A 27,203-nucleotide genomic window follows, 5' to 3' on the forward strand; every position below is an offset into this window, starting at 1 on the left:
ACTTTGTATTATGAACATTTTCAAACCTACCCAAAAGGAGAGAGAGAGAGATTGTTACAATGAATCCCCGTGCATCTAGCCTGGCTTCCATTCATTCCTTCTCTTCCTTTCTGGCAGGCAGCCTCTCAGGGAATTTAAATTTATTTGTTAAAAATTTTAAACATTAAACAGTATTTTATTGTGACTTTATCTTAAACTACAAAATTTTATGTGCTTGTGAAAATTTCGTAATACAGACATGTATGCAGCACAAGGTGAAAGGCCTGTCCCCTTTAATACAAACAGCCCTGCACACAAACATTGCATATACTTTTTTGAAACAAATACGTTGTACTGTACATATTGTTCTCCAGCTTGCTATCTTTTACAGTCACCTTCGAAAATTTTTTTCAGGTCATTTTCTGCAGAAAAAGGCCGCTGGAATTTGGATAGCAAATGCACTGAACCAATGTAGGGAGTAATGTCCTCTTAATAATATTACGTGTTCTGTTCCGTGAAAAGGATGTCTTTCCATTTGTTCAGGTCTTCTTTCAACAGTATTTTGTAGTTTTCAGGGTACAAGATTTGCACTTTTTTTTGTTGTGAAATTTATTCCTAAGCCTTTTTTTTCTTTTTGGTGCTATTATAAATGGAATTGTCTTCTTAATAATCATTTTTGGATTGTTCATTGTTAGTGTATTCATTATTATTTTTAATTAGGCGAATAACATACCTCCATATGTAACCAATTTACCCAGTTGTGTACTGGTGGATTTGGGGGCTTATTTTTAATGTTTTCCTTTTACAAAATAATGCTGTGGTAACGATTGTTGTATGTACACTATACTATTTTGTGTACTTGTGTTAATGTTTCTGAAATTGATTTCTAGAGATGAACTTGCTGGGTCAAAGTTTATGCATATTAAAAATTTGATAGATACCAAATTGTATGCCAAAATGCTGTGTCATTTACAGTTACCAAGTTTGTAAGCAGTTTATGCTAATGTTTATTTCTCTGAACCCTCCAAAAACAGGTTTTTAATCTTTTAAAAGTTATATCTGATAGGTTACAAATGGCATATCATTATTTTGATCTGCAATTCTTTGGATACAAATGAGATACAGAGCAACTTTTAATTTTTATTGGTGTTTTATAGAATAAATTATCTGTTAGATATCTTTTGCCTATTTAACAATCTTTGTGTTCGTCTTTTTCTTAATTATGTGTAGATTTCTTTATGTCATGGATATAATCCTTCATTGTGTATTTTACAGATTATTTTTGCTCAGTTTGTTGTTTCTTTTTACTTATTTTTATTCTTCCCCTGTTAGAAATATGACATTTCTCTTCATTTATTTGTGCCTTCTTAATACCCGTTAGTAAAATTTTTAGTTTTCTTCATATAAGTCTTAGAGTTCAGTCCTAATTACTGCATGTTTTTTGTTGGAGTTGAGAATTTTTTTTTCCCCATTAAACTTCCTTCCTGGTTCTTATAGAGATACTGAAAAGGTATAGATTTTACTATATTTGTGTGAGATTTGGGCATTGAGCTCTGTCGGTTCTAATTTTCAGGTGATTCTCTTAGATTTTCTTAGTAGACAGTTATAACTTGCAAATAATAACTTATTTTTTACTTCCCTTATCTCTTTATTCTTTCTCTGTTCTTACTATATTGCTAAGGCTTGTTGGAATGGTAACCGGAGTATCCTGTATCCTGGTCCTGTGCCCAGCTCCCATGGGAATGCCCCAGGTGTTTTCAGTCTCGCGTGCTGTTGGTTTCTAATAGGATACTTTTCATGTGTTGAAAGATGTTTCCTCCATTTCTTTAGTTACTAATAGATAATACTCATAATAAGAAGCAGAAATGAGAGTTCAAGTTTTTCTTTTTTTCCTTACACTGGGGTTTTTTTTTGGTGCGAGGCTTTGTTATCTCATTTTTCTTCCCTGGGATTCTCCCTCACCTCAATACTCCTTCCTACACCTTTATTATTCATAGTTTCCCTTCTTCCATTCTCCAGAAAAATCCAGGGCAGTGTAATCCATTTATTTCACAAATATTTTGGGTGCTTATGATAAGGAAGGCACTTGAGTTTTGTAATGGACAATTACAATATTCCAGTTGTGTTAAGATTTCTGGGGATTGATTGCAAATGGCGGTCAGCATACCCCAGTACCTGACACCTACCCCAGTTCCAAGCAAAAGAACTTTCTATTAAAACTGGTTTAAAATACTGAATTTAGTTCGTAAGTCCATGAATTTCTGTCTGCTACATCACACTTGGGTGGTCCTCGAGTGATTGGGCTTTGGTCACTACATTCTAGCACATTCTCACATGTTCTCACAACCCCTTCTCTGCCATCCTTTCCATGCGAATCACTATCCTACTTTCTGTCTCTAAGAATTTACCTATTCTAGGTACCTCATATAAGTGGAATCTTACAATATGTGTTCTTTTGTGTCTGGCTTATTTCAGTTAGCCCAATGTTTGCAAATACTCCTTGATTTTTACCTAGGAATGACGGGAAGGACAAAGGCCATGTTTGCTGTATGTGCGTCGCTGTGCTGGCTGGTTTAAGTAGATTGTTTCAGTCATCCTCCCCTGCACATACAGCATTAGGTGTCTCATTCTACAGGTAATGGGGCATGACTTCGAGATGTTAACCTTCTTGAGGTCCCATGGCTCGTGAGTATGGTGATGCCACGTTTTTAACCCTAGTTTTTTTCCTCACTCCAAAGCCTATTCTTTGTCTGCTGCTTTGACCTCACCTTTACTCCCAAATACGGGGTTTCTGAAGATTGAGCCTTCTGCTGGGTTTGTCTTGAGCTGTGTGGTTTGTACTTCTCACCAGGTATGGTCCTCATCCTGTGTACCTCCATCACAGTGGCCTTAAAGCTTTCTCACTGAGTTCAGATGAAGGATGGCCATCGGGTACTCTCGGCAGTAGTTTTTCTGATTGGTGCAGTGCAGTAGATTGATATTTCATAAAATGTTCTTAAGGTACCCAGGCCATGTTGAAAGCTTTGGTTCACAGGATTATTCCTATAACACATTCTGAGCAGTGTGACAGAATTTGGCTAGCTCTGAAATTAATATTATTTTTAAAATTTATTGGGTAACAGTGTGGTGGTTTTTTTCAGGACCCATCAGCTCCAAGTCAAGTCATTGTCCTTCAATCTAGTTGTGGAGGGCACAGCTCAGCTCCAAGTCCAGTCGCCATTTTCAATTTTTAGTTCTAGGGGGAGCAGTCCCCCATCCCATGGTGTTGAACTGGCAACCTTGTTGTTGAGAGCTCGTGCTCTAACTAACTGAGCCATCCGGCTGCCCCTCCAGAAGCTCAGCAGCAGCTCGTTGTCTTCAGTCTAGTTGTGGAGGGTGCAACTCACTGGCCCATGTGGGAATTGAACCAGCAGCTCTGTTGTTCAGAGCTCACTCTCTAATCAATTGAGCTAACTGGCTGCCCCTGAAATTCTTCATAATTTGAAGTCTGAGGGACTAGGAAGATTTTTTTTTTCTGCAAAGATAATTTTATTTTATATATCAAAAGCCATTAATTTTTGTCATTAGTTATTACGTAAATGCTGCCTCGTGCCATTATGCAAGTGACATGATCATTTTATGTCCACAATTCACTTCTGTATTTACAGAATTTTCATGATTTATGTAGGTACATTTATCAGTGAACGTTGAACATGGAGAGGAAGTTTAGCACTCATAATATCTGACATTTTGCAGATAGCAATGTACGTGTATTTTTAATCACCTTTCATTTGAGTCACCTAATGTAAAAAAAAAGTCAGTAATTTAGATGTTCTAAGTCTCTAAAGGAGATTTTCCAGTGCACTCATAGAAATGGTTACAGACAGTTAAGATTTTCAGAAATAACTTCCATGTCCACATCCTGTTGTAATTTCTGTACGTTTTGTTTTCCAGCTGCTTTCCTTTGCATGCAAAAGGGGCCTGGATGAGATGAATGTGTTGCTTCTTTGATGTACTGAACTTTCCGTAGTTCTTTTTCTTCATCCTGTTCATTAGAAATTTAGCTTGGCGTTTCTGTTTGAGCTCTTCAACTGTCTTCATTGGATCAGTAGTTTTATTTCACAGCTCTCATTGGTACTTGACTGGTTCATTTCTACATTTTTCAAATTCAAAGGAATTATCCGCTGTAAACTCTTTACCAGCTTCTTTACAGAATGCTTTACTGACCTTGCGAGGTCTGCGCTTCTTTTTCAAGTTTATACAACACTTGGATTTACAGAATCTGAACACCTTGGAATTGCTGTGGACAGACATCATGCTGTGGCCGGGTGTATGGGCCCCAAACAGCAATGACACTTCTCTGTGTACGGTGCGCGTGGGTACCCAGCACCCGGAAGGATACCGTTTTCACTGTCACTCTTTACCTGGTTGGCAGTGAGATGCTTCTAGGAGGTAGGAACCTAGAGGATTTCTCTCTGTTCTGTCGTCCCCTCATTTCCAGTTGGGCTAAGGTAAAGCTTTTCACAGGGAATGCTGCTGTTACCCTTTAGGTAGTGGGCTTCACGGTGGGGGTGGGAAGGCACCTCTGCATGGCTTGTCAGTCATTTTCACAAGTGTGCTATTTTGCATATATTTTATAATTTTACAGTATAGCTGCTTAACAGTAGATTGTTTGATTATTAATAAATATACTTATTAGGTATTCTAATAGGGATGTACAATCAAAATAATTTAGAGTCACTCACTGCTTTAAGCTATCAGCTGAGACAGGCACAGTTTAGCGTCTGAACTGCCAACTGGGCAGGAGTGAGTTCCATCACGTGCTCTTGGGAAAGGCAGATGAGGGAGCCTGGGCCACGCTCCAGCAGCTGGGACCAACGCATTCCCAGTGAGCAGCACTGCAGAATGCGGGGAGTGCAGAACAGAATTCAGACCATAGAACTTCCAGGGCCTTAGACACTCATTGTAGGTTTGTAGATGGGGGTCCGGAGAGAAGTGACTCGCCTGTAGTCGTTTGGTGGCAGAATGAGAATCCAGGTCTGTTGACCTCGTGCCGGCTTCTTACGTGGTGCCACCACTTTCACAGTGCTTTAGTTCTACTGCTTTCTGTGTTTATGTTTTGGCCTAAGTTTTTAGCATAAGGATGTACAGAAGGGGTGAGTTAGGTCAGAGGTGATTCTTTCATTTTCAACCTAATTTTGAATTTGGGGGAAAGATACTTTTCTAAGTGAGCAGTAGGATACATCAGTGGGGTTCATTCATTAATTCAACATGTAGGGTTCTGGACGACAGCAGTAGAAAATTAGATGCTTACATTTTACTTGGGGAAAGGACCAATAAGCAAGTTAACCGAGTGAATTTTATACACTATTGGAAAGTGCTAAGAGCTCTGGAGAAGAATAAAGCAGAATGGGTCGAGGGAGTCCATGTATGTCCATACCCACAGTGTTCAGTAGGGTGGTGGGAGTGGGTCTGGCTGAGAAGGTGACATTTAAACAAAGACTTGAGATGCTGGGACACGCTGGGTGGATGTCCTGGGGAAGAGCATTCCAGGCAGAGAGAGCGCGTCAAGTGGAAAGGGGAGCATGACTGGAATGTTTGAGGAACAGCCAGGAAGCCAATGAAAGGGGAGGGGCAGAAGTGAATTCAGAGAGGGAATGGGAGGTCAGGCTGTGAGTGCTTGTAGGCCATTCTAAAGACTAGCTCTTAACGCCATGTGGGGAGCCATTGGCAGGGTTCGAATGGAGGAGTGTGTCACTGATGTGAGAGGACTTACCGTTTAAAAAGACACTCTGGTTGTATGGTGAGACAAGAAGGGGAAACAGGGTGTAAGCAAGGATACAGGTGGGATAAAGTGATGATGTCTTCATGGCAGTCATTGTATTTGGGGTTGTTAAATGGAATGCTTAATTCATGTTTACATTATTACCCGTCCATCTCATCTATCCCCTTTCCCCCCATTTGCTGGCATTATGGTTTATGCTGATGATACAGAGACGAATACGATACGGAACCTGCCTGAGGAAACGTGCAGTCTAGACTCTAGGCACTAGAGAAATAGATGGTTTAACAAACCGGAGGTCACAGCTGAGTGGCTGTTAGAAGAGCAGTGTGTAGTGGATGTGCTGGGAACAGCTTCCTGTCTTGTGCTGGTGGATACAGGTGTGGGGGGGCTCTGGAGTTGATGCTTGAAGTGAGCCTGGAAAGAGGAACAAGAGCAGGCAGAAGAGGAAAAGCAAAATGTTTCACAGGGTAGCATGTAAATAAGAGCAGAGCATATTCAGGAAAACTACGGGTGGTTAGTGGGCCACAGAGAGGACCGTTGAGGTGTGGGTACAGCGTGAGCTTTCGGCTGGATTGCTCCCCACACAGTACTCGCAGCTCCTACCCTTGGCTTTGGCAGGTATAATGAATTCTTCCATGAGCCAATCATCAGAAAGATCAGATAAAAGGTCTTAGACGCTTAGTAACTGATTTTTCCCCCTAGCTTTATTGAGGTATAATTTGCACACCATAAAATTTGCTTGTTAAGTGTACAGTTGTTTTTAATAAATTTATGGAATTGTACAACCATCACCACAATCCAATTTTAGAACATTTCTCTATTGCTCTAAAAAGATGCCCATTTGTTGTCAATTCCCATTCTTACCCCCAGCTGTAAGCAACCACTTATTTTTTGTCTCTGTAGATTACCCTTTTCTGGACATTTCATATAAATGGAATCATACAATACGTAGTCTTTTGTGTCTGATTTCTTTTACTTAGCATCATGTTTTCAAGGTTCATCTATATTATAGCATGTATCAGTAGTTTGTTCCTCTTTATTGTTGAATGGTATTTAATTACATGGATCTACCACATTTTGTTTATCTGTTCATCAGTTGATGGATATTTGGATTATTACCACTTTCTGGCTATTATGAATAATGGACACTTTTTGCCAGAAGTGCAGCCAATGGGCAGATGGTTCTCTGGGATAAGCATACGTGAAAGTGATTTTGACTTTGCGAGTATCATTACAAACTTAGTGTTTCGGTTTGCCCTTTTGTAAGACTAATGGTTTAATGAATATTATTTGAGCCACTCAATAGCCGAGTGACCTTGCCAGTTGCCTGTTTCTTTATCTGTAAAGTAGGGATATTTATAGATGTGGTATTTGGCTCAAGGCGTTGTTCTGAGTATTACATAAGATAATACAGAGAATAGGCAAGGTAACAGTTAATTTCCCCCATTTCTATGTCTGGAGAAGTGGGTGGGGATGAGAAAGACTGTCTAAGGAACGCTGTCCTCAGGGTAGTTTGTGGTCTTTGGAGAGATTGGTGACGGGAACGTGAAGGAGCTGGAGAGAGGTGCAGGCATTGGCCGGGGAGAATCTAGAGGCGGGAAGGGCTGTGGACCGGGCCAGCTGGAAAGGCCTGTTGGGGGATCAGGACCTGGGCTTGGAGGACGGAGGACGGCGTCTCTTAGGAGACTCGGGCACGGGAAGAGCTGTAAGCCCCGCTGGCTGGCTGGCTTTGCTGGGAGAGAGGAACGCGTAGGTCGGCTAGAAGGCATAGTAGGGAGAATTTTGAGAGCCCACGTGGGAAACTTGGATCTTTGTTTAATACCTTGGACAACTGTCAATGTTTTGGTGCCTGATCCCCGCTGATGAGCTGCATCTAGATGGGAGAGGTTGCAGATTTGGGGATCTTTGGCTGGATTTGACACACAATGTGTTTTCTTTGAGCTCCTCAGCCCTTTAAAATTTATTCAATTAAATTGTCAGTGTTTGAAATATGGACGTCTGGCCACACTGGCCTTCATTCCCACCTGGTGTCAAGTGGCCAGAGCTTTAAGACGTGTCCAGGTTTCCATGCTCCCCTCACACGCTGGCCTCGTTTCTACCCGCTTGAGTTTGTAAGGCTTCGTCTCAGCTGCACTGTCCAACACGGTAGCCATGTAACATTAAGGTCTAATTCAGTAACATTAGGTAAACTTTCAAGTGTATTTCCTCTTCACACTGGCCACCTTGCAGCTGCTCGGTAGCTGCACGTGGCTGGTGACTGCTGTACTGGGCACAGGTGTGCAGCTGGTCTGTCGTCACTGGAAGCTGAGTTTTTTGTTTTGTTTTGTTTTTCTGTTTTAGGAGATACCTGAACATCCTCTTTAAATGTTTTTTTTTATTTTTCAATTACAATTGACATACAATGTTATGTTAGTTTCAGGTGTATAGCATAGTGATTGGGTATTGATATAACTTATGAAGTGATCACCCCAATCGGTCCAGTACCCATCTGACACCACACATAGTTATTACAACATTATTGACTATATTCCCTGTGCTGTACTTTACATCCCTGTGACTGTTTTTAAAACTGGCAATTTGTATTTAATCCCTTTTACCTTTTTCACCCATCATCCCAAACCCCCTTTCATCTGGCAGCCCTCAAAATGTTCTCTGTATCCATGAGTTTGTCTCTGTTTTGTGTGTTCATTTTGTTCTTCAGTTTGCATATATAAGGGAGATCATATGGTATTTGCTTTTCCATGTCTGACTTATTTCACTTAGGCTGAGATGGTCTGTGTCCATTCTTGCTGCAGATGGCAAGATTTCATTCTTTATTACAGCTGAGTAATACTCCATTGTACCATGGACCACCTCTCTATGCATTCATCTATCGACGGACACTTTAAGTTGCTTGGGCTAGATGTTTATACAAAGGTTACTGCCTGCCTGTCATTGTCTCGTTATGTTCAGACCTTGCCTCCTAGCCTCACTGGCCTACAGCTGCTCAGGTGTAAAATGAAGTGGTTTGATGGTGTGATGACCCTAAGTTCTTTCCACAGTAATAGCCTTGAAAATGGCCAACAATAGGGGACAAGCCTAGGACTTAGCCCCATTCATCTGAGATTAATTACTTACAGTTTAACAGACTTTTGTGACTCATAAACTGGCTCTGGAGATCATTCTAGAAGAGGGATTTAAAATGTAGGCTGCCTAGTGGTGTTATTATGGGACGAGCATCCTGGGACTCCTTTGGCGCCTAGTTTGAAGGACAAGTTTGGGTGACTTGTTTCAGAGCCTCCCTCTCGGGCTCTGCTTCCAGGAGCTACCCCATCGATGACCCCGCAGTGGCTTTCCACTACAGGCAGACTTTGGGTCCATAGCCTCCTTGGGCTGAGTCTGCTTGAGTAGTTCCCCCCACATGTGAATATGCTGAGCGACTGTATCACACATTTTTGGGTATTTCTGTTGTGCTCTTATTTTTAGAATTGAAAGTGAGTGCAGTGTAGAGTGCTAATTAATTTCCTCATATTTAATAAGGTTGCAATTTAGTCTTTTAAAATAACCAAGAAATGTATAGAAGTCAGCAGCAAGTAGTCCCATAGGGCACCTAGTACAATATGTTAAAAATAGTGCTAATAAAGTGCACAGTGTGTATTTTTTTGATCCAGCAGTTGTCCTTTTCAGAATGTGTCTCAAGGAGATAACAGCACATGTGTGGAAGTGTATACCCTCGCGGTATTGTTTAAAATAATGAAAAAGTCTAACCGCACCTGAATGTCTATAGGGGTTTGGAGGGTTGGTTCAGTCATTATACGTAGATATAGTAGGATATCATACAGTAGTCACTGGAAATGGGGATTTAAATCTGTACTTACTCATTTGGGAAGATTTTCATGGCATACTGAGCGAAAAACTATATACATCTATAACTGTGTGTATATGTATATAGTATATACACACAGTATATCTATACAGTGCATATATATATGACCTATTTATGCAAAATGGAGATGCACAGCGTATGTGCAGAGATGTCTTGGATAGTCATTAAAATATTAACAGGATTATTGTTGGGTGGTGTGATTTTGGGGCGACCTTACTTTGGGTTTATACCCACTTTAATTGTTCCTCTCTCCCCTCAATAAGTCATGCTTTTATTTTAAGTGGCGCTCTCATAAAGAAGGGAACAGGCCCCCTTACTGAGCGCCTCTATATTCCAGGCTTTGTGTTAAAACTCTTAACCCACATGTGTATTCCCGAAGGTAAACGTATTGTTGTTCTGATTGGACCGGCGAAGCGCTTGAAGCTTGGAGACCCGGCAGCGCTGCTGGCCCGCAGGGGCGGGAGCTGGAATTCCAGCCCACATCTGCTGTTACACAGCCTGGTGCTCTTTCCTATCCTCAGCATTATGGGAGCACCAGGGAAGCGTGGTGACGCCGCGGACTTTTGAGGTTATCTCGTATTGGCCGAGAAGTACGGTGATTGCTCAAGGTCTTAAACTAGCTAGACAGAGATGAAACGGACTGTAAACATGGGGGAGTTTGATTGCTGTGTTTTTGCTGGACTGCAAGTGCCCTTGGCTTAGGAGGCTAGGCTTTGTTTTCAGTTTGATGACTATCTGAACTTCTTGACTTGGGTGTCTCTCTTACCTCTTTGGTCTTTATTTTCCTCATTTGCAAAATAAGGATAATATAGCCTACATTTCAGGTTGTTGTGAAATTACTCAGATTCACCCAAAAGTGCCTTAAAAACAATAAAATACAATTTGAGTATGAAATATTATTTTTACTCTTGTTGACCTAAGAAACCTCCAAATCTGTAGAGAATTTTTGTAAGAGTTTATTTGAGCCAAACTGACAACATATGCCAGGGAGCAAGATCTCGAATGCTTTGGTAAATAACAGTTTGCAGTTTCTTTTATGCATTTGAATTTAAGGAGGGAACATGAGGAAGGTTACATGGAGGTGGGAGAAGGCAAGGTGGGGATCGGATTACAGGACTGTTAACAAGATTATGTGCTCTCTGGAGGGCGGTTACAGATTATTTCGAAGGTGTGTTAACCTAGATGCACAGAAACAATGGACAGGGCTTGCTTAAGGCAAAAGTAAGCCTTTTACTAAAGAAGGCACATGCCTGGGGCGTGACTACCCACCACGACCTGCCCAGTTAGGGATTTATGATCAGATCATCCTGTGAGGTTACTTTCAATAGAATCCCCTCTAGCCAGTCCACTCTTCCAAAGCTTAAGAAATGACCTGTTCTTCCTATCTAGCTTTTTACCTAATGGACTTTTTTTGGCGGGAAAGTATTTTAGTATTTCTTGGATCAGCGAACTGAGTCATTCTCTAGAAAGAGAACTGCGATAGGTTCCATTTTGGTGCTTTTACGAGTGGTTTGGAAAGTAAGTAAGGCAACAAGGTCTGTCACAGGCTTACAGTGGTCCAGGATCACTCCCTCTTATTTAGTTTTGAATCGTTAAAAAAAAAATCGTGAACTGTCTAGAAAGTGCGTAACACGCCAAGGCACAGTTGAATGAAGCTCACGCTGTTGATTTGCCTAGAACGTTTCTGGCACTCCTCAGAGGAACCGCTGGCCTGACGTATGGTAATCACTTTCTTGCTTTTCTTTTTACTTGAATCATTCAAATGTGCACCTTATTGCTTATGTTACGCTTTATGTTCGCTTGTTTGTGAACATACAAATGTGTGTGTACTTTGTGTCGGGCCTTTTCGCTAGTTATTGTGAGGTTTATCACTAGTTATTGTGAGGTTGAGTGTAGCTTTGATTCATTTATTTTCATTTTCTGTTGTATTCCTTGAATTTTTTTTGTATGTTGACTTTGTCTTAGTTTTGCTAAATTTGTGTATTAATATTATAATTCATCTACAGATCTTCCAGATTACCTGTTTATATTTTCCACTAATAATGATGCTTGTTTCTTCTTTGCGAATTTTAACATTTATTTTTTCTTGTCATAAAGGTATTAGCTAGGACCATGTTGAAAAGAAGCTATAGAATGGATGTTTTTGTCTTGTTCCCCATCTCAAATGAAAGCTTTCAGCATTTCTTCATTGAGTATTATTCTTGGTTTGATATTTGGGTTGTTTCCACCTTTTGGCCGTTGTGAATAATGCTAATAGGAACTTGGATGTGCAAATATCTGCTGGAATCCTGGCTTTCACTTCTTTTGGGTAGATACCCGGAAGTGGTGTTGCTGGATCATACATAGTAATTGTGTATTTATTTTTTTGAGGAAGCACCATCCCTCAGCTGCCTTCCAGAGTCCACCTGTTCATTCTGCTGTGAGGCTGCCTGGGCCTGTGTTCTGTCCTCTGGAGCCTAGTCTTCTGAGCGAGTCTCTGGACTCCTCAGTCTACTGGGCAAGACTGTGATATTTTAACCGCCTAGGTCTTTTCTGGTCAGACGTACCGGGTAAACCTCCCTCCATCCTGGAAAACCTTAAAAAGTCTGTGTTCCCCCAAATTCCACAGGTAGGTTAACTGACATGGACTCTCATGTCTGAAAATATGATTGTCCTCTTACGCTGCAGTCTTGAATGAATTATGAAGGGATGTGGTGAGAACTGAAGGCAGCGTTATTACTATTTTTGTAATGAATAACACTCCCACCCCAACCAGTAATGCAACCATCTGCTGTTAGCGTTTCATCAGGGAGAAGTCAAGTCCAATGAATTGGTAGGCTGCTCTTTCTTAAAAAATAAATTTTAAATTTTAGAACAGTTTTGGATTTACAGAAAAATTGCGAAGCTAATACTCCATGGACCCCACCGCCAGTCTCCCTATTACTGACTTATCACATGAGCATGGTGTATTTGTTACAGTGAATGAGCCAATATTGATACAGGTTTATTAACTAAGTCTGTGTAGGCTGCCTGCCTTTCAGCTGTTCAGGATCACATCCAGGACACCACATTACATTTAATTGTCCTGTTTCCATAGTCTCCTTGGTTGTGACAATTGCTGACTTCCCTTGGTTTTGCGAGCTTTGACGGTTTTAAAGAGTTCTGTCAGGCATTTTGTAGGATGCCCCTCTACTGGAATTTCATGGTTTTCTTGTGATTAGACTGAACTTACCAGTTTTGAGGAGAAGGATCCCAGGTGGAAAGTGCTATTTTAATCACATCATATCCAGCATACGTACTGTCAACATGATTTATGACTGCTGATGTTGACTTTGATCATCTGGCTGAGGTCACGTTTGTCACTGTAAAGCTGAGGGACTCCCCTCTATTCCATACTGTACATTTGGATGGAAGTAAAAATGTGATACCTAATCCTCTTTAGCTCGAGTAAAGTCATTATTGTAAAATGTTTTATACCATTCCATATTTAAAAAAAACTGTCCACAAACCAATATTCTCTTTATAAAAACATTTAAAATTAGTTCCTTTAATATCGGACAATTAATGTATTGTGCTGTTATTGGGCAAATTTTAGATTTCTTCAGTTGTGAAGCAGATTCAAAGTTGAATGGAAAAACCTTCAGGTTTTACTTTTGGTACTAGCTACAAAATGCAGGGTCATTAGGCAGATGCAGGGAATCATAATTATCATTGCCTGATGTAACGTTAGGATGATTATTGGTACCTGAGTCTTGTTTATTTGTTCTGTATGAGCACTGGACTGTGCTTCAGCTCTGCTTTTGAACCAAGTTTAATGTAATCAGGTTGCACAATGGAGAACTGCTTTATACTGAAACAAGGTTGTAGGGCCATCGTTTTAGTGATGGCTAATGGATCTTAGTCTGATAGATCATGGTGAAGTACGAAGGTGTCTTTGTAGAATTATTTGCATATTGTTGAGTACAGGTAGCCTCAAACCAGGTATACAGCCTTAAGTACGGGTGTACTCAAACCAGGTGTGAGTATACAGAAGTACAACTAAGATAAATTTGAGCTGTCCAGTCAAGAAAGAGACTAGGTAGAAACAGTTATAAAACCCAAAAAGTTAAGGTTTTATCAACGTTGTGCGTCGTGCACCACCTGGTGGCATGATGTAGAATGACAGCCTAAATATCAGAAACCGACTTATCATAATTATCTTTTTTAAAACTCCAAAGTCGTGGAAAAGGGGGTTTTTGTTTTTTCCAAAAATTGCACCAAGATAAAGCAGAGCTCTAACTGATGCGAATGTGTTGTTTAGGCGTTAGCAGTACTGTCCTCACTTCTCGTTCATTGGACAGTAGCGCAACCCCAAGAAAAGGATGGTTGGTGGGTTTTGTGCATGCGCTGCACGGAGGAAGTGCCAATACCAGGTTAGGTTGTGGTGACTAATTTGCAAGTCCAGGCCTAGTCGCCGAGTAGCTAGTGTACCCATGCCGACCACAGCTCCCGAAGCAAACCACCACCAAGGTCCTTGTTTTCTCAGGCTTCTGAGGGCGCAAGAGGCCTGTCGGTTTTACCCAGAAGGCCGCGCGCCTCTGCGAGACAATTTGCATATGCGCCCTCGTCGGGGCTGAGCCAACAGGGGGCGGGGCCGCGGCGCGCGTCCGTGCCTGCGTGTGTGTGTGTGTGTGTGTGCGCGCGCGCGCGCGCGCGTTTTCTCCCCACCCTCGGTGGCTGGCCCCCGGGATGTGTGGCCAGGCTGTGGCTGCGTTTTATTTCGTTTCTCATCGCTGACCATTTCCTATTAAAACTGCAAACGGCTCTTTCTGTACGGGAGCAGCCCTCCTCTTGATAACCGATTTAGTCCTGCCAGTCGGCATATGCTCTCTGGGCTCTGGGACGACACCTAGGCAGAACCGTGGGCGCGTCCTGGGAACTGCTGGGCGACAGCCTGGGGGCCAGGCCGGCCGCTGATGGGGTCCCGGTGTTTCCCATTGCAGGTGGTTCTTCTGGGCATGGACATCCTGTCCGCGCTGGTCACCCGGCTGCAGGACCGGTTCAAGGCGCAGATCGGCACCGGTGAGCTGTGGGCCAGCGGGGAGTGGGCCCCCGACCCTCCACCCGCCGGAGCCCAGCCTCCCCTCAGCCCCCCCCACACGCTCCACTTAGCCGTGCCCAACCCTCCCAGCCGTCCCCTGTCTGGTCCTCGCAGCCTCCGGGCCAGCACCCAGCCTCTTCCTTCAGCCCCCCCCCCTCCCCGCCCCCCGCCGGAGCTGCACCACTGCCTTCCTTCCCCTCGGGCCGCCCCCCAGATCCACCGGCCTCACTGCATCTCCTGGCACCCCCTCCACCCCTTCACACCTTTTTGCGGGCTTCTTCCTACCTTCATGTTCCAATAGGAAGTAGTACTGCTAATTCTTTTATGTTTTCATACAAATTAGCTATCACACTTCAGTGCCAACGAAGTCGTTTGTCCCCACCCTTCCCCTTTGAGAGGCATTGTTTCCTTCTTTGACAAGTCCTGCAAATCCCATACAGCTTTATTTTTTCCAGATGATTATTGTTGGTATCACTGTTTCCTGTTAGCTTTGTGATCAGTGTGCTCCTTTCAAATGAGGTCAAGAACTCTTTTGCCATTCTGGCACTAACTGACTACAAATAAAAATTCTCCTTTTAGAAATTTGACATTTTAATAGCATTCCATTTTCCTCCTAAATTAGCTGAATTGTTCAGGAATACTTCTTGTAAAAGAAAGGTTCATATACTCTTAGAAGAAGCAAAGTAAGCTGTCCTTTGGTTTGGAAGTGCCCTTGGAGCACTGCCCAGTGGCCCACACTCAGGTGTGTGGAGAAGGGGCAGACAGCTGGACTCCGTCTGATATGCATGTGTGTATGTTATATAAAATTAAAAACACATATAGTGTAGATGAAACATAGATTGAGCCATAAGCGCCTGCTTCTTTTGCCCCCAAGCAAATATTCTGGAACCCCCCCCCCCCCGCCCCTCCCACACCTATATTTCCTTTTGTCTTTCTTGCCAAGGTCTGCCATTGACATCTGTTTTACCAATATTTCACCAGCATAAAAATATGTTGGGAGCTGGCTGGCGGAGGGTGCGATAAGGAGGAAGACAAATAGTATGGCCATGCAAAAAGGATTTTGCAGACTCTCAAAGTGGCTCCCATGGATTTAACAAGGAAAGCAGGGATGGGTGGTTTTAGATGTTGGATGCACATCGTTTAGGCCAGGACTTTGTCTTCCCAGTTAATTGAAATGTCCACAGTTGATGACTGCGCACTCCCCAAATCAGTGTTCATTTGATCATTTTGCATTTTGATTTCCAGTGCTGCCAAGTTTAATAGACAGACTGGGAGACGCTAAAGACTCCGTCAGGGAGCAAGACCAGAATCTGCTGCTAAAGATCATGGATCAAGCTGCTAACCCCCAGGTAATGTGCTCCGCTAACACCAGTGGGTTACTCTATGTGAACAGACTTCATTTCTCCTAAGCTCGTGTATTTCAGATGAAAATTTTCATAGCATATAATCTGCACTCCCCCTTGATATTTAAATACATAATAAATAGCAAAGGGTTACTTTGAGTAAATAAGACTTGACTTAACATGGGTATGGACTGCATAGTTTAATACATTAGACTCCTGAGCTCATTTATGTCACTGATTCTCTGTTTCCCTGAAAAGAACAGCTGTGGTGTCTAGGGAGCCAGGAGGCCTGGCTGGAGTCTTGGTCCCTGTGTGCTAGTGACCTAGTCTGCTGGGGCAGATGGACAGAGGGACACCGCCCTGCCTTCCAGGGCCCCACTGTCCATTGTCGGAGGAGTGGGGGTGTTATCAGAAACAGCCTCCCAGGGAACGGAAAACCTGGACTAGCATGAAAAGATGAGCAGGTGTTTGACTTATGGAGAGAGTGGGGACAGCAGTTCCGGGCTGGGGGAGCAGTAGGAGTATGTGATCTTTGGCAAGTCACCCAACCTCTTTTGGCCTCACTGTCCTCACCCCAAAATGGGGACAGCCATATCTCCTTTCAGGGTCCTTGGGAGAATTAAATGCAATTATAGAAAGGAACGTATTTTGAAAAAAAAATATACTTGACATACAAATGGAAGTCACCCCTTTTCAGTATGTGCTTGAGATGACTGAATGGGCTGGTCGCGGCTGGGACTGATTTGACACCACCTATTGAGAAGTCCCTCTTCTGTTGGCCCGAATTAATAAAGAAAAGGCTGCAGCAGTCTCCTCCTCTTCTCTTTTCACCTGTCCTTTGCTCTGCAGTACGTGTGGGACCGGCTGCTGGGAGGCTTCAAGCATAAGAATTTCCGGACTCGGGAAGGCACATGTGTCTGCCTCATTGCCACACTCAATGCGTAAGTCTGGGCAGGGCCTGAGGGTTTCCTTGGCTGAGCTTTTTTCCTTTTACTTCGTATTTTGAAATAGCTATAGATTTCAGGGAGCTGCAGAGAACTGTATTGGGACGTGCCCTGCAGCTCCCCGCCCCCCTCCTGCCCTCCCTCACTGTTAGCGTCCTGCATAGTTGCAGTGTAATGACAATACCAGGAAATGGATCTCAATACAACCCACAGAGCTTATTCAGGTTCCTCCAGTTACACACACGTGTGTGTGCAGTCCTGTCACATGTGTAGCTCCATGTAGTACCGCGGTCAAGGTACAGACCTGTGCATCACCCCGGGCTCCTTCATGCTGCCTCTTTATAGCCAGTCCCTAACCTCTGGCAGCCCTCATCTGTCCTCCCTCTACGATTTTGTCATTTCAGGAATGTTACATAAATGGAATCATACAGAATGTAACCCTTTGAGATTGGGTTTTTTCACCACACATATTATACTTCCCGTGAGGTTGCGGCTATGTTGTTGCCTAAACAGTAGTTCATTTCTTCTTATTGCTGATGGGAATTCCATGGTATAAACATATCACAGTTTGTTTAAGCATTCACCTGTTGAAGGACATTGAATAACGTCCAGTTTTTGGCTATTATAAATAAAGCTGTTGTGAACACATGTATAAATTTCTGTATCAACATCAGCTTTCATTTCTGTTGGGTCAGTGCTCAAGGGTGCAGTTGCTGTTCATTTGGTAAGTTCATATTTAGTTTAAAAAGAAACTGCCAAACAATTTTCCATAGTTGTCGGTACCATTTTACATTCCCACCAGCAATATATGAATGATTCAGTTTCTTCGTATTCCTGCTAGCATTGAATGCTATCACTGATTTTTATTTTAGCCATTTTGATATGTGTGTACTGATATCGTTGTTTTATTTCCTTAATGACCGTTGATATTGAACGTTTTTCATGTGCTTATTTGTAGGTGAGGCTTTTTTCAAATTAAAATTACAAATCACTTTTTCTGATTATGAAAGTGACACTGTATATGTTAGAGAAAATTTAAAATAAAGAAGAAAATTACTACCTATAATTCTACCCCCTTCAGATAATCACTATTAACTGTGGTGCATTTTATTCCAGCCTGTGAAGTTACATTATTTTAAGAAACAAATTGGGATTACAATGTTTATATCACCATGTAAATTATTTCCTTCCTAATGTGTTAGCCTTTTCAGTGCCATTAAATTTGCCCAGATATGTCTAAGCTTTTAAACAGTTTCTAGCCTTTGATGACAGTAGTTTCACTTCTAAGAATTTATCCTCAGGAAGCAGTCAGATGACGAGAGAAAGTTGTGTTCCCAAAGAATATTTGTGACAGCGTTCATGATCGTGAAAAGTTGTCAATGACTTAAATGTTCTCCAGCAGGTAGTGTTTAGATGGCATCGTCTGCAGCCATTTTTTCATTCTCTTCATTCAGCACTTACTAAGTGAATGTCAGTTATAGCAGAGAGCTGTGCACAGATGAGAATTAAGTGGGGACCTTTCAGGGACTTCCAGTTTAGTTGAGAATACTGAGTTGGGCAGAACAGGAACCATTACATGACAAATGTAATGCAGAGACAGCTGTATGTGAGGCACGCAAGCCTGGGAAAGGCTGGCTGAGTCTGGCATGCCTTACAGGTTTGGGGCCAGATTGGGGCGAGCCCTGAGTGCCAGGGAGAAGACACATCAGTGAGAAGCACTAATGGTTTTGAACGCTGTGTAAATGGGCTGCCGCGGTACATTTGTTTTGGAACCAGATGTGAAAGGCATGGGGAAGAAGGGAAGTGGACAGCCTGGGAGTGAGATGGTGAAGGTGGAGAGGAAGGGGTGAATGTGGGCAGGGTGGCTTCTTTCTTGTCTTTGTTCTCACCAACACTAAAACCTTGCTTTTGTTTTTAGCTCTGGAGCACATACTTTAACACTAAGCAAGATTGTGCCACATATATGTAATTTACTTGGAGATCCAAACAGCCAGGTGAGTGTATTTAATGAGAAAGAATAATAATTGGTTATAGACAATTAAGATGCATTTTGGTGTTCTGTGTATGCTTGATAGGTGGGTGGGACGCTATTCATCTTTATAGAACTCTGATTATTATTTAAGATAATTAGCATTAATGCTCATTAGCATTTATAAGATATAGGTAAATGTAGCCACTCTGCTGTCTACATGAGACCTCATTAGCCTGTGAAGTGATGTCATCCAAGATAATACCACTCTGGTCACTATCCCTGAAGCCCAAAGAGGGTAGGCATGGGGAGAGTGATCAGTGCTCTTGGAAGTCAGTAATCGCCTCTGTGGAGGGGCAGTTGAAAGGGCCGGAGGGAACTTTTCTGAGGCATTGAAAATGTTCTGTGTTTTGCTTTGGGTGGTGGTCACACTGGTGTATACCCCTGTGGGAACTCCTTAAACCCTTAAGAACTGTGGATGTTATTTTATGTAAATGTTACCTAAATTTAAAAAAGAAAGGAAATGAAAACAAAGCACTATCTCCTTAGCTGAAGGGTAGGAGAGGAGGTGGTAATCCGTGACCAGGTGACCAGGCCATTCAGGAAGCTTTCCTTCCAAATCTGGGCTCCAGAAGTGCCAGTTCTCTCACTAGTTCATTTTTGTGTGTCACAGATGGATGGATAAGAAAAACCCTTCAGGAGATAAAGGGGCTAAGACAGAGATAAGAATTTACCAAAGAAGTATATGTGTGGGAAACAGGCATCTCATGAATCTTGACTGATGGCTGTTAAAGCACCCTCCAGAGGGGCTGTGTCATGCCCTGTCCTGCTTTCACCAGCTTCCGGGTCCTTCTCCGAGGGTACCTGCCGTTGTGTGTCCTTTCTTCTTTATCTTTGCCCTTAACCCCAGTTGCGGTCTCTCACCTTCTCTGGTGCTCTGTTTTTCTGCTTTTCTTTCTGTCCCAAACCTCTCCTGCTCACTGCCCATCTGTCTGTTTTCTTGGTCTCACTTGCTAGCACCTACTTTCTTCTTTCTCTTCAGCTGTCATTGAAGATGTATGATGTTGGAAATATAATTTCTGGATATTTTTATTTACCGAATCATACTTTATATTAAACATTAATTTAAAAATAAACTATTTAAAGAAGATTTTAAATAACGAAATGAATTATTTTGCCTCCTCTACCCCCCCCCCCCCGGTTTTGTCTCTATTTTCGTTTATTGTGGAAAAAAGTCCTTTATAGAGGTCCCACTCCGAGGATATTGCTGCTGTCACGTGGTATCCTTTCGTGGGGCAGAAAAGCTGTCCTGACTAGTTGAAGTTATTTGTCCCTAATTCATTTCCTTACTTTGGCCACACAGGTGATGGGCCTGTGGGAGACTGAGCATTGGGGTGAAAGGAGGTGGTGCTCTGGGGGCAACTGTCAGCATTCGGTAGTAGGCAGACGCAGCCAGTGTTCCAGCCTGAGAGCTCTGAAGATAATCCGCGTGCTCAGATCTGCCGCGGGAGTAGACACAAGTGCAGACACGCGCAGCCAGCGTGTCCTAGAGCTCCTCCTGCCGGGAGACTTCCCCACTCGCTGCCCTGATACCGATGGGTTCAGCACTCCTTCTGCGTGCACGTGTGTGTTGCTGGTGCTCTGCCTTTATTTTAATGTTTATTTTAATGTTTTTATCAGTGTTTCCCGCTGGTCTCTGACCCTTGAGAGTCAGGACTGTAATTACTCCTCATTATTGTCCTAGGACTGCCTTCCAGCAGTTTTAGGATTCAGTAGACCCCACAGCTGTGTGAGTGAATGTCCCTTCTTAGCTTGTTCCGGCTCAGACCAGAGAGGACAGTTGTGTCGTGGCTGTGCTGTCACTGCACTCGGCGCCTGACACTGCACTCAGCTATCCGCTCAGTGTGGAGAGCTTGCTCCTGGCCCTTCAGGTGGCCGCTGACATCAACTGTGAGCTCTGTGGGCGCTCCTGCTGTAGACGATGTGAGTCTGAGTGCAGAGTGACTCAGCTGGGAAGCCCCTCAGAAGCTTCCCTGTATGGCCCACAGGTAGATGTATGGAACATGTGGTTAGGATGCTTTTGGCTACAAGTAATTGAAAACCCAACTCAGAATTGCTAAGCAGTGGGGAAAATGCATCTGTCATCCGCATAGAGGAAGGGGTCTCCAGCGTTGTCAGCAGCACAGGATTTTCCCGAGACTTAGAGTCTAGACTATCTCAGCCCTGGGCTTTGTCCTCTGCAGCGCTCTTCAGGGCACGGCACAGGGACGTGAAAGCCTGCTGCTTCCTGCCTCCCTCCCCTGTTCTCAGCTGTCCTCATGGACAGGTTCAGACTCACATAGAAGACCAAAAATGACGTAGTGCACCTCTGTGTGTCACCATCGAGCTGCAACAACTCCAAGGCCAGTTTGGGTTCATCTGCTTCCTCTCCTCCATCCCATTATTTTGAAGCAAATCTTACACATCGTTTCCTTTAATTTCTTAAATTCTCTAAATGATAAGGACTCTTCTTTTTCCCCTTCAAAATCCTAACTTTAGTACTATTATCCCTCCTGTCCATCAAGAAGGAGTTATTTTCTCATATCAAATACCCAGTCTGTGTTCATTCTTCCCTCGTGTTTTAGTTTCCTGTCTTTCTCTTTCCAAGAGTGAAGAAACATTTTCCCGAAGCTTTCCTGCAGCTTTCCTGTCATGTTTCATTCTCGAGAATGATATCCCGTGGCCCTGCATTAACCAGTGGCTGGGAAGGGACTAGGGTCACGTGATGCCTTCCACTTTGCCTCCTGAGCTGAGGACAGGTTTTCCTTCCATGGGGTGGGATTCGCAGAACAAGGCCCGTGCTTGTGACAGGGAGGACAGGCCGTGGCTGTAGCCAAGGCAGCTCGTGGGCTGAGACATTATACACAATAGGAAGTCCTTTTTCTAGATTAGGTGTTTGACACACATCTTCAAAGCCCAAGGACATTTTTCAGTGTCTGAGGACAGTTGATCTCAGTGCTCTTTGCAGCTGGACCTGGACTGGGCTGTGTTGACAGCGCTGAGTAGGGAGGAGAGGAGCCTGTGTCAGGGCGGGACTGGCCTGGAAAAGTGGGGTGGGGGTGGGGCTGTAGGCCCCAGTCTGCAGTGCTCATGAGGCCCCTCAGTCTGGGCACATCTGGTGGCACCTATTCTTGGGGACAGGCTGGCTGTGGGGCTGTGCTGCTGTTTTCAGAGGACAGGGTAGGTTTGACTCCCTATCCGTTTACAGGTGCCCACCTCCCCCTGGAAGTGAAGCCGTCCCTTGAGTTTTAGGCTTTGGAGGGAGCCCTTATTTTGCACCCACAGTGACTGCAGTGCGCCGAAGTGAAAAGGTTGTGGGATTGCATGCAGAGAGCAGCGGGGCAGCTCCCTACTCTGCCATTTGTCTGCGTGGGCCCCGGCGGTGGCTGGCCTCTCCAGCCTCCATGGCTTCCTCTGTCACAGTGACCCTGAGAGGAAGGTCACAGATGTGAAGACCTCAGATTTTATAAAGCATTCAGGTCGAGCCTAGTAGGTCGTGCTTGACACGTGGCGTCCTTGTCTTTGACAGTCCTCATGGCCTGAAATGTTGGGGTTCCTTTTTGTGGTGAGCTTGAGGGTAGGCAGAGGCTGGGCCCTGTGGGGTTGGTGTGGACGTGTACACCACGTTATCCTGCAGCCTGTACTGAGCTGCTGGTACCGAGACTCCCCTCTTAGTCGGAGGGGAGTACTTTGTAGTACCAAGAAAACCTGCTCTCCTGTGTTTCGTGACTCAAGGGCGGTTTAGACTCTCAAATGCTATCGGACCCTGTAGCTTCCTAAGCCTGAGGAATGGTTATTTCAAGGTTAAAGATGTTGATTTAAAAGATGTAGATAATACTAGTCCCACAGCCATTGTGTCCCGTGCTCTATGCACACAGCCTGTGGGTCCCAAACTGCTGGCCCGAAAGCTCATGTCAACCCACAGATTGGTGTGTCTGCAGAATGTCTTCATTTTACATTTAGAGAGTGGGTGATTTTACATGGGAGATTTGCATCTCTGAGTTTCCTCAAAAGGTTAGAAAATGTGGCAGAGCTGGACCTGTATTCCCCCATGGCCGAGTAACAGTGGTGGCCTGTTTACTTGAACCTCCGCGTTTTCTCCTCTGTCTCTGCCAGCGGCATCCTGTGCCAGGGCCACTTATCACTGCACCCCCACCCTGCTCCACCTACCACTTCCCTGCCCGAGTTGTGTAGACACTGCAGTTTAGCACCTAGCAGGCTGTCAAACACTTATTGAATGAATCCATTATTTCTTTTAGCCCTCAAGATATCTTTCACCTTACAGAGGAGGAAATTGAGGCTAAAACAGTTAAAGTATTTTGTCCCAGGTTACACAACAACTAAATGGCCGAGCAGGTACCCGGGTCTCCTTGGACAGTAAGGCCAGTAGTTTGCCCACCACGCCTCTTAAACCCCGCATTGCCCAGACTTTCCCAGTCATGGCCAGGCTGTCGCTTGCTCTTTAAGGTGGTCACCCAGTGTGATTGGCTCTGAGCGAGTATCATCACTAGGAATCAAGCAAAGGCGATGCACTTGTTACTGAGCTGCAGAACAGTGGCATTGATTGCTTTTGTAATGTATGTATGTTTCCATATAAAAATGGTTTCTAACATCAGAAATTATTTATTTCCCAAAACAAATAGAGAATCTGTATTAGTCAGCTCGAGCTGCCATAATAAAATACCATAGACCTAGTGGCTTAAACAAAAGAAAGTTACGTTCTGACAGTTCTGGAGACTGGAAGTCTGGATGAGGGAGCCGGCAGGTCAGTTGGGTTCTGGTTCTGCTGAGGATTCACTTTGTGCTGACAGACGGCTGCCCTCTGGCTGAGGGGTCACAGGCCCTCTTTGTGCGCGTGGGGAGGACGAAGCGAACTCTGGTTCTTTTCCTATAAAGACACCGATTCTGTTGTCTCAGAGTCCCAGTCTTAGGACCTCATCTAACCTTAATTATCTTTGTATGGGCCCTGTCTTTGAATCTAGCCACACTGGGGGTTAGGGCTTCAACATATGAAGTGTAAGGGGACACAGTTCAGTCCACAGCATGAGGTTTTGGGTAAGAAGATAATGCAGCCTAGGATTTGCCTGTTTCCACCATAAGGGGGAAAAATATAAGTAAACTTACCTGTCATATAATACTGTTAAATTAAAGGGTAGCCTCTAATATTCAGATTGTAAATTACTGTTTGTGCCCCTACTTCTTTCCTCTGTCCTTTATTCTGCTACTTGGATTTCATTGCTTGAGTCCAAATCTAAAATCATGTTGTTCCCTTATCTTTGCCCACTGTATTAAATACATATCTCTTCTTCTCTACATCTTCAGCAGGCTGGCCTTGGTTACATTGTTTATTAAAGAAAGTTTTCCCTCCCACCTTTTTATTTGCAAAATTTTAAACCTCTGTAAAAATTGAAAGAGTACTATAGCGAACACCCATATTTGCCAGTAAACATTTTGTCACATTAGTTTTATATCTCTATGTATGTACACACACGTACACAGAAATGCCCTTTTGTCCCTGAACCATTTGAAAGATCTTACAGATGATATTTTTACTCCTAAACGCTTTGGTATATATCTCCTAATAACAAGGATATTTTCTTAACATAACCACAAGTCATTTTCACATTCAAGAAATATGACATTGGTACAGTGGTAATGTTTGATACACAATCGATATTCATATTTCACCAAGTTTTTGTTTTTTTAAATCTATTCTGTCTCTTGAACCTTATTTGTTGCTGCTTGCTTAGTTTGTATTGTGTTTGGCCAGGCTGCTTCCTTGCTTCTCCTGAGGCATATGTTTCTCAGGTCTGCTTCCACACCTTTACACAGGCTGTGCCTTGTTTGGAATCTGTCTCATTCCATCTTTTCCTGATAAAATGTGGTCCTTTTAAGCCCATTTTAAATGGTTCCTTCCTCTTCCATAAAACAGTTCTTGGTATCCTCTGGAGTGCTTGTTCCCTCCCCTAAACTGTATGAGCTCTTTGTACTCTTATATGATGTTTATTACACCCTGCCCCATGTTAAATGTAGAATTTATGGACTTCTTCCCATTTCCTTTTTAGGCTGATGAGGTCTTTTTTTTTTTTTTTTTTTTTTTTTTTTTTTTTTTTTTTAATGAGCTTGAATACGAGGCTCTGTGTAGCCTGTACCACCAATTTTTTGTTGCTCCCTAAGTGTTAGTTTGACCTAAATCCAGAATACTTTGCATGGTGTTTTATTTTCAGTACAGTTCATTTATTTGTAGTGTTTTCTAATTGGGAAAGATGCCCTGAAAATTCTAGAGTCCTGACATCATCATAAGGAATGAAAAAAAGCTAAGGGTTATGGAGTTGAACATGTATATAGCCATGGGACCTACAGTTTTTCTACCCCTTGGAATTGTACCCGTAGAGTCAACACTGTTCACTGTGGCTTTCTGTAGGCAAGCATCCAGAAGGCATTGTATTCACAGTTGTCTCAGTAAATTGGTGCTAAACTTGGGGTGGTGTATAGCCTGTTGTGACCCAGCAGGAAGTCCTGTGGAATGACACAGAGCAGCTGTAAGATCTCTTCTTTTACATCCAGGTCCGAGATGCAGCAATAAACAGCTTAGTGGAGATTTACAGACATGTAGGAGAACGTGTGAGGGCAGATCTCAGTAAAAAAGGATTGCCACAGTCCCGGTGAGTTCAGACGTTTTTCCTTTCTTCTCCTTTTTCCACTCTCTTCTTTCTCATTTAACATTTTGGTTTGTACTACTTACTTTGTTGGGGTAATTTTTTTCAAAGAATATATGGTTAGTGGTGTGGTGGCTGGCTGTCTTTCCAGATCATACAGTCGTCTGTCAGGGCCCCTCCCATTCCACTTCCTCAGGAGTGAGCCTCTCTCACCCACACATCGCGCCAGGGCTCAGGCCACGAGCTGATTTTAGAAGTATATTTAAAACCAGTTGGTTGAAAAATTCAGCATTCTTTTGCTTCATGTGGTTCTACATCTTGCATACACATAGCACCTAGTATGCTATGAATATATTTGTTTAGAATATATTTGTTTGAATGAATGAAGCCTTTCTCAAATGAGTTTGAATAGAAGTATATAAATAATAATTCTGGAAAACATCTCTGAAATGGTACTTATTTGTTTGGTAGTACCAGTCTCGGTGTGTAGAAGCCCCCGCAAGGGGATTCGCATCTCATCAGATCAAGACAACGTGAGGACACAGATGTGTCTGTCGTAGGCAGAATCTAAAAAGTAATGAACAATTAGATATCTGTAATCTGAGCCATGATGCAGAACCCTTACACCACGTGAATTCTAAAGCCTTTGCCCCACCCCATTCCTTTAAGGGGAGAAAGCAGTGTGAAAACCCTGGGAAGTTAGGCATGGATTGGACTCATGGAGCAGCATGTCAGAGCCTGTCGTTGTGGCCGTGGGAAAGCAGAGGCCCAGAGACATGAAGTGACTTGAGAGATGACACAGCGAGTCAGAGTCAGAGCTAAGATGGGAGCCCTGCTCTCTGACTCGCTCTTTAATTTTCTTTTCTTCGTTTTCCAAAAGTGTTTACGGATCATCTAGATATGGGCTGGAACATTGAAATATGCAGGAGTCATGTTTCTTGCTGCCCCTCAGTTGAATATGACCGAAGTGGGGATCTCTCCATAATGTGGGGGTTCCTCGAGCAGCGGAGTGGAGAGCTACACATGTTTGTGGTTGATGGTGATATCTGACCCCAGTGAGGCTATCACCACGGCCCCTGTGCTGTGTACAAGATAACGAGGGGGAATTGAACTACTTTTCATGTGATTTACAAAAGGTGATCTCTGAGCATAGAATTTATTTTTTCTTCTGTGTTTCATCAACCTCAGCCTTCTGGTCTTGAGGAGAGAAACTTACAGACAAAACTACCAAATACTCTCTTGGGAATATTGGAGGACCTGGGTGAACAGGGGGAGCAGGGGCTGGAAGGAGAGGGCTGATTGATGATGACGTCACCATCATTGTTGGGAAAACAGGCCTTGAACAGTGAAATCTTTCTGCTCCCAGGAGGGTCCCACTGTGCCATGCAGCTCATGGCAGCCCTCGGCTGAGAACGGGCCATGTTCCACAGTGGGGTTCCTGTGTCATGTTTGGGTGTTGCCATAATGAGTGAATAGATGTGGGGAAATGACATGGTGAAACTGACATCTAGAGAGGTCAGTACAGAAAAGAGTTAAATAGCAGGCCTGATGCTGCTGCTGTCTGGAAAAGCCTGCTTGCAAA

The 27,203-nt window shown here is 43.4% G+C and overlaps 1 protein-coding gene and 1 pseudogene across 3 annotated transcripts in view; one reads left to right on the forward strand and one right to left on the reverse strand.

Annotated features, from left to right (window-relative positions):
• CLASP1 (cytoplasmic linker associated protein 1) overlaps positions 1–27,203 on the forward strand; it is a 240,411-nt gene that overhangs the window by 60,694 nt on the left and 152,514 nt on the right. For both annotated transcript variants that reach the window (XM_081051108.1, XM_081051107.1), the window contains exons 3-7: positions 14,570–14,648; positions 15,913–16,016; positions 16,860–16,951; positions 18,873–18,948; positions 25,530–25,627. In XM_081051108.1, coding sequence (XP_080907234.1) covers positions 14,570–14,648; positions 15,913–16,016; positions 16,860–16,951; positions 18,873–18,948; positions 25,530–25,627 — 449 coding nt within the window. The remainder of the gene's footprint in view (positions 1–14,569; positions 14,649–15,912; positions 16,017–16,859; positions 16,952–18,872; positions 18,949–25,529; positions 25,628–27,203) is intronic.
• LOC308498959 (putative ribosome biogenesis protein RLP24) lies at positions 3,836–10,091 on the reverse strand (annotated as a pseudogene). Its single transcript has 2 exons — positions 9,972–10,091; positions 3,836–4,382 (listed from the first exon to the last, which is right to left on the reverse strand). The product of its transcript is annotated as a putative ribosome biogenesis protein RLP24 (transcript).

The sequence above is a fragment of the Rhinolophus hipposideros genome (genome assembly GCF_964194185.1).
Source record: "Rhinolophus hipposideros genome assembly, chromosome: 6".
Classification (NCBI taxonomy): Eukaryota; Metazoa; Chordata; class Mammalia; order Chiroptera; family Rhinolophidae; genus Rhinolophus; species Rhinolophus hipposideros.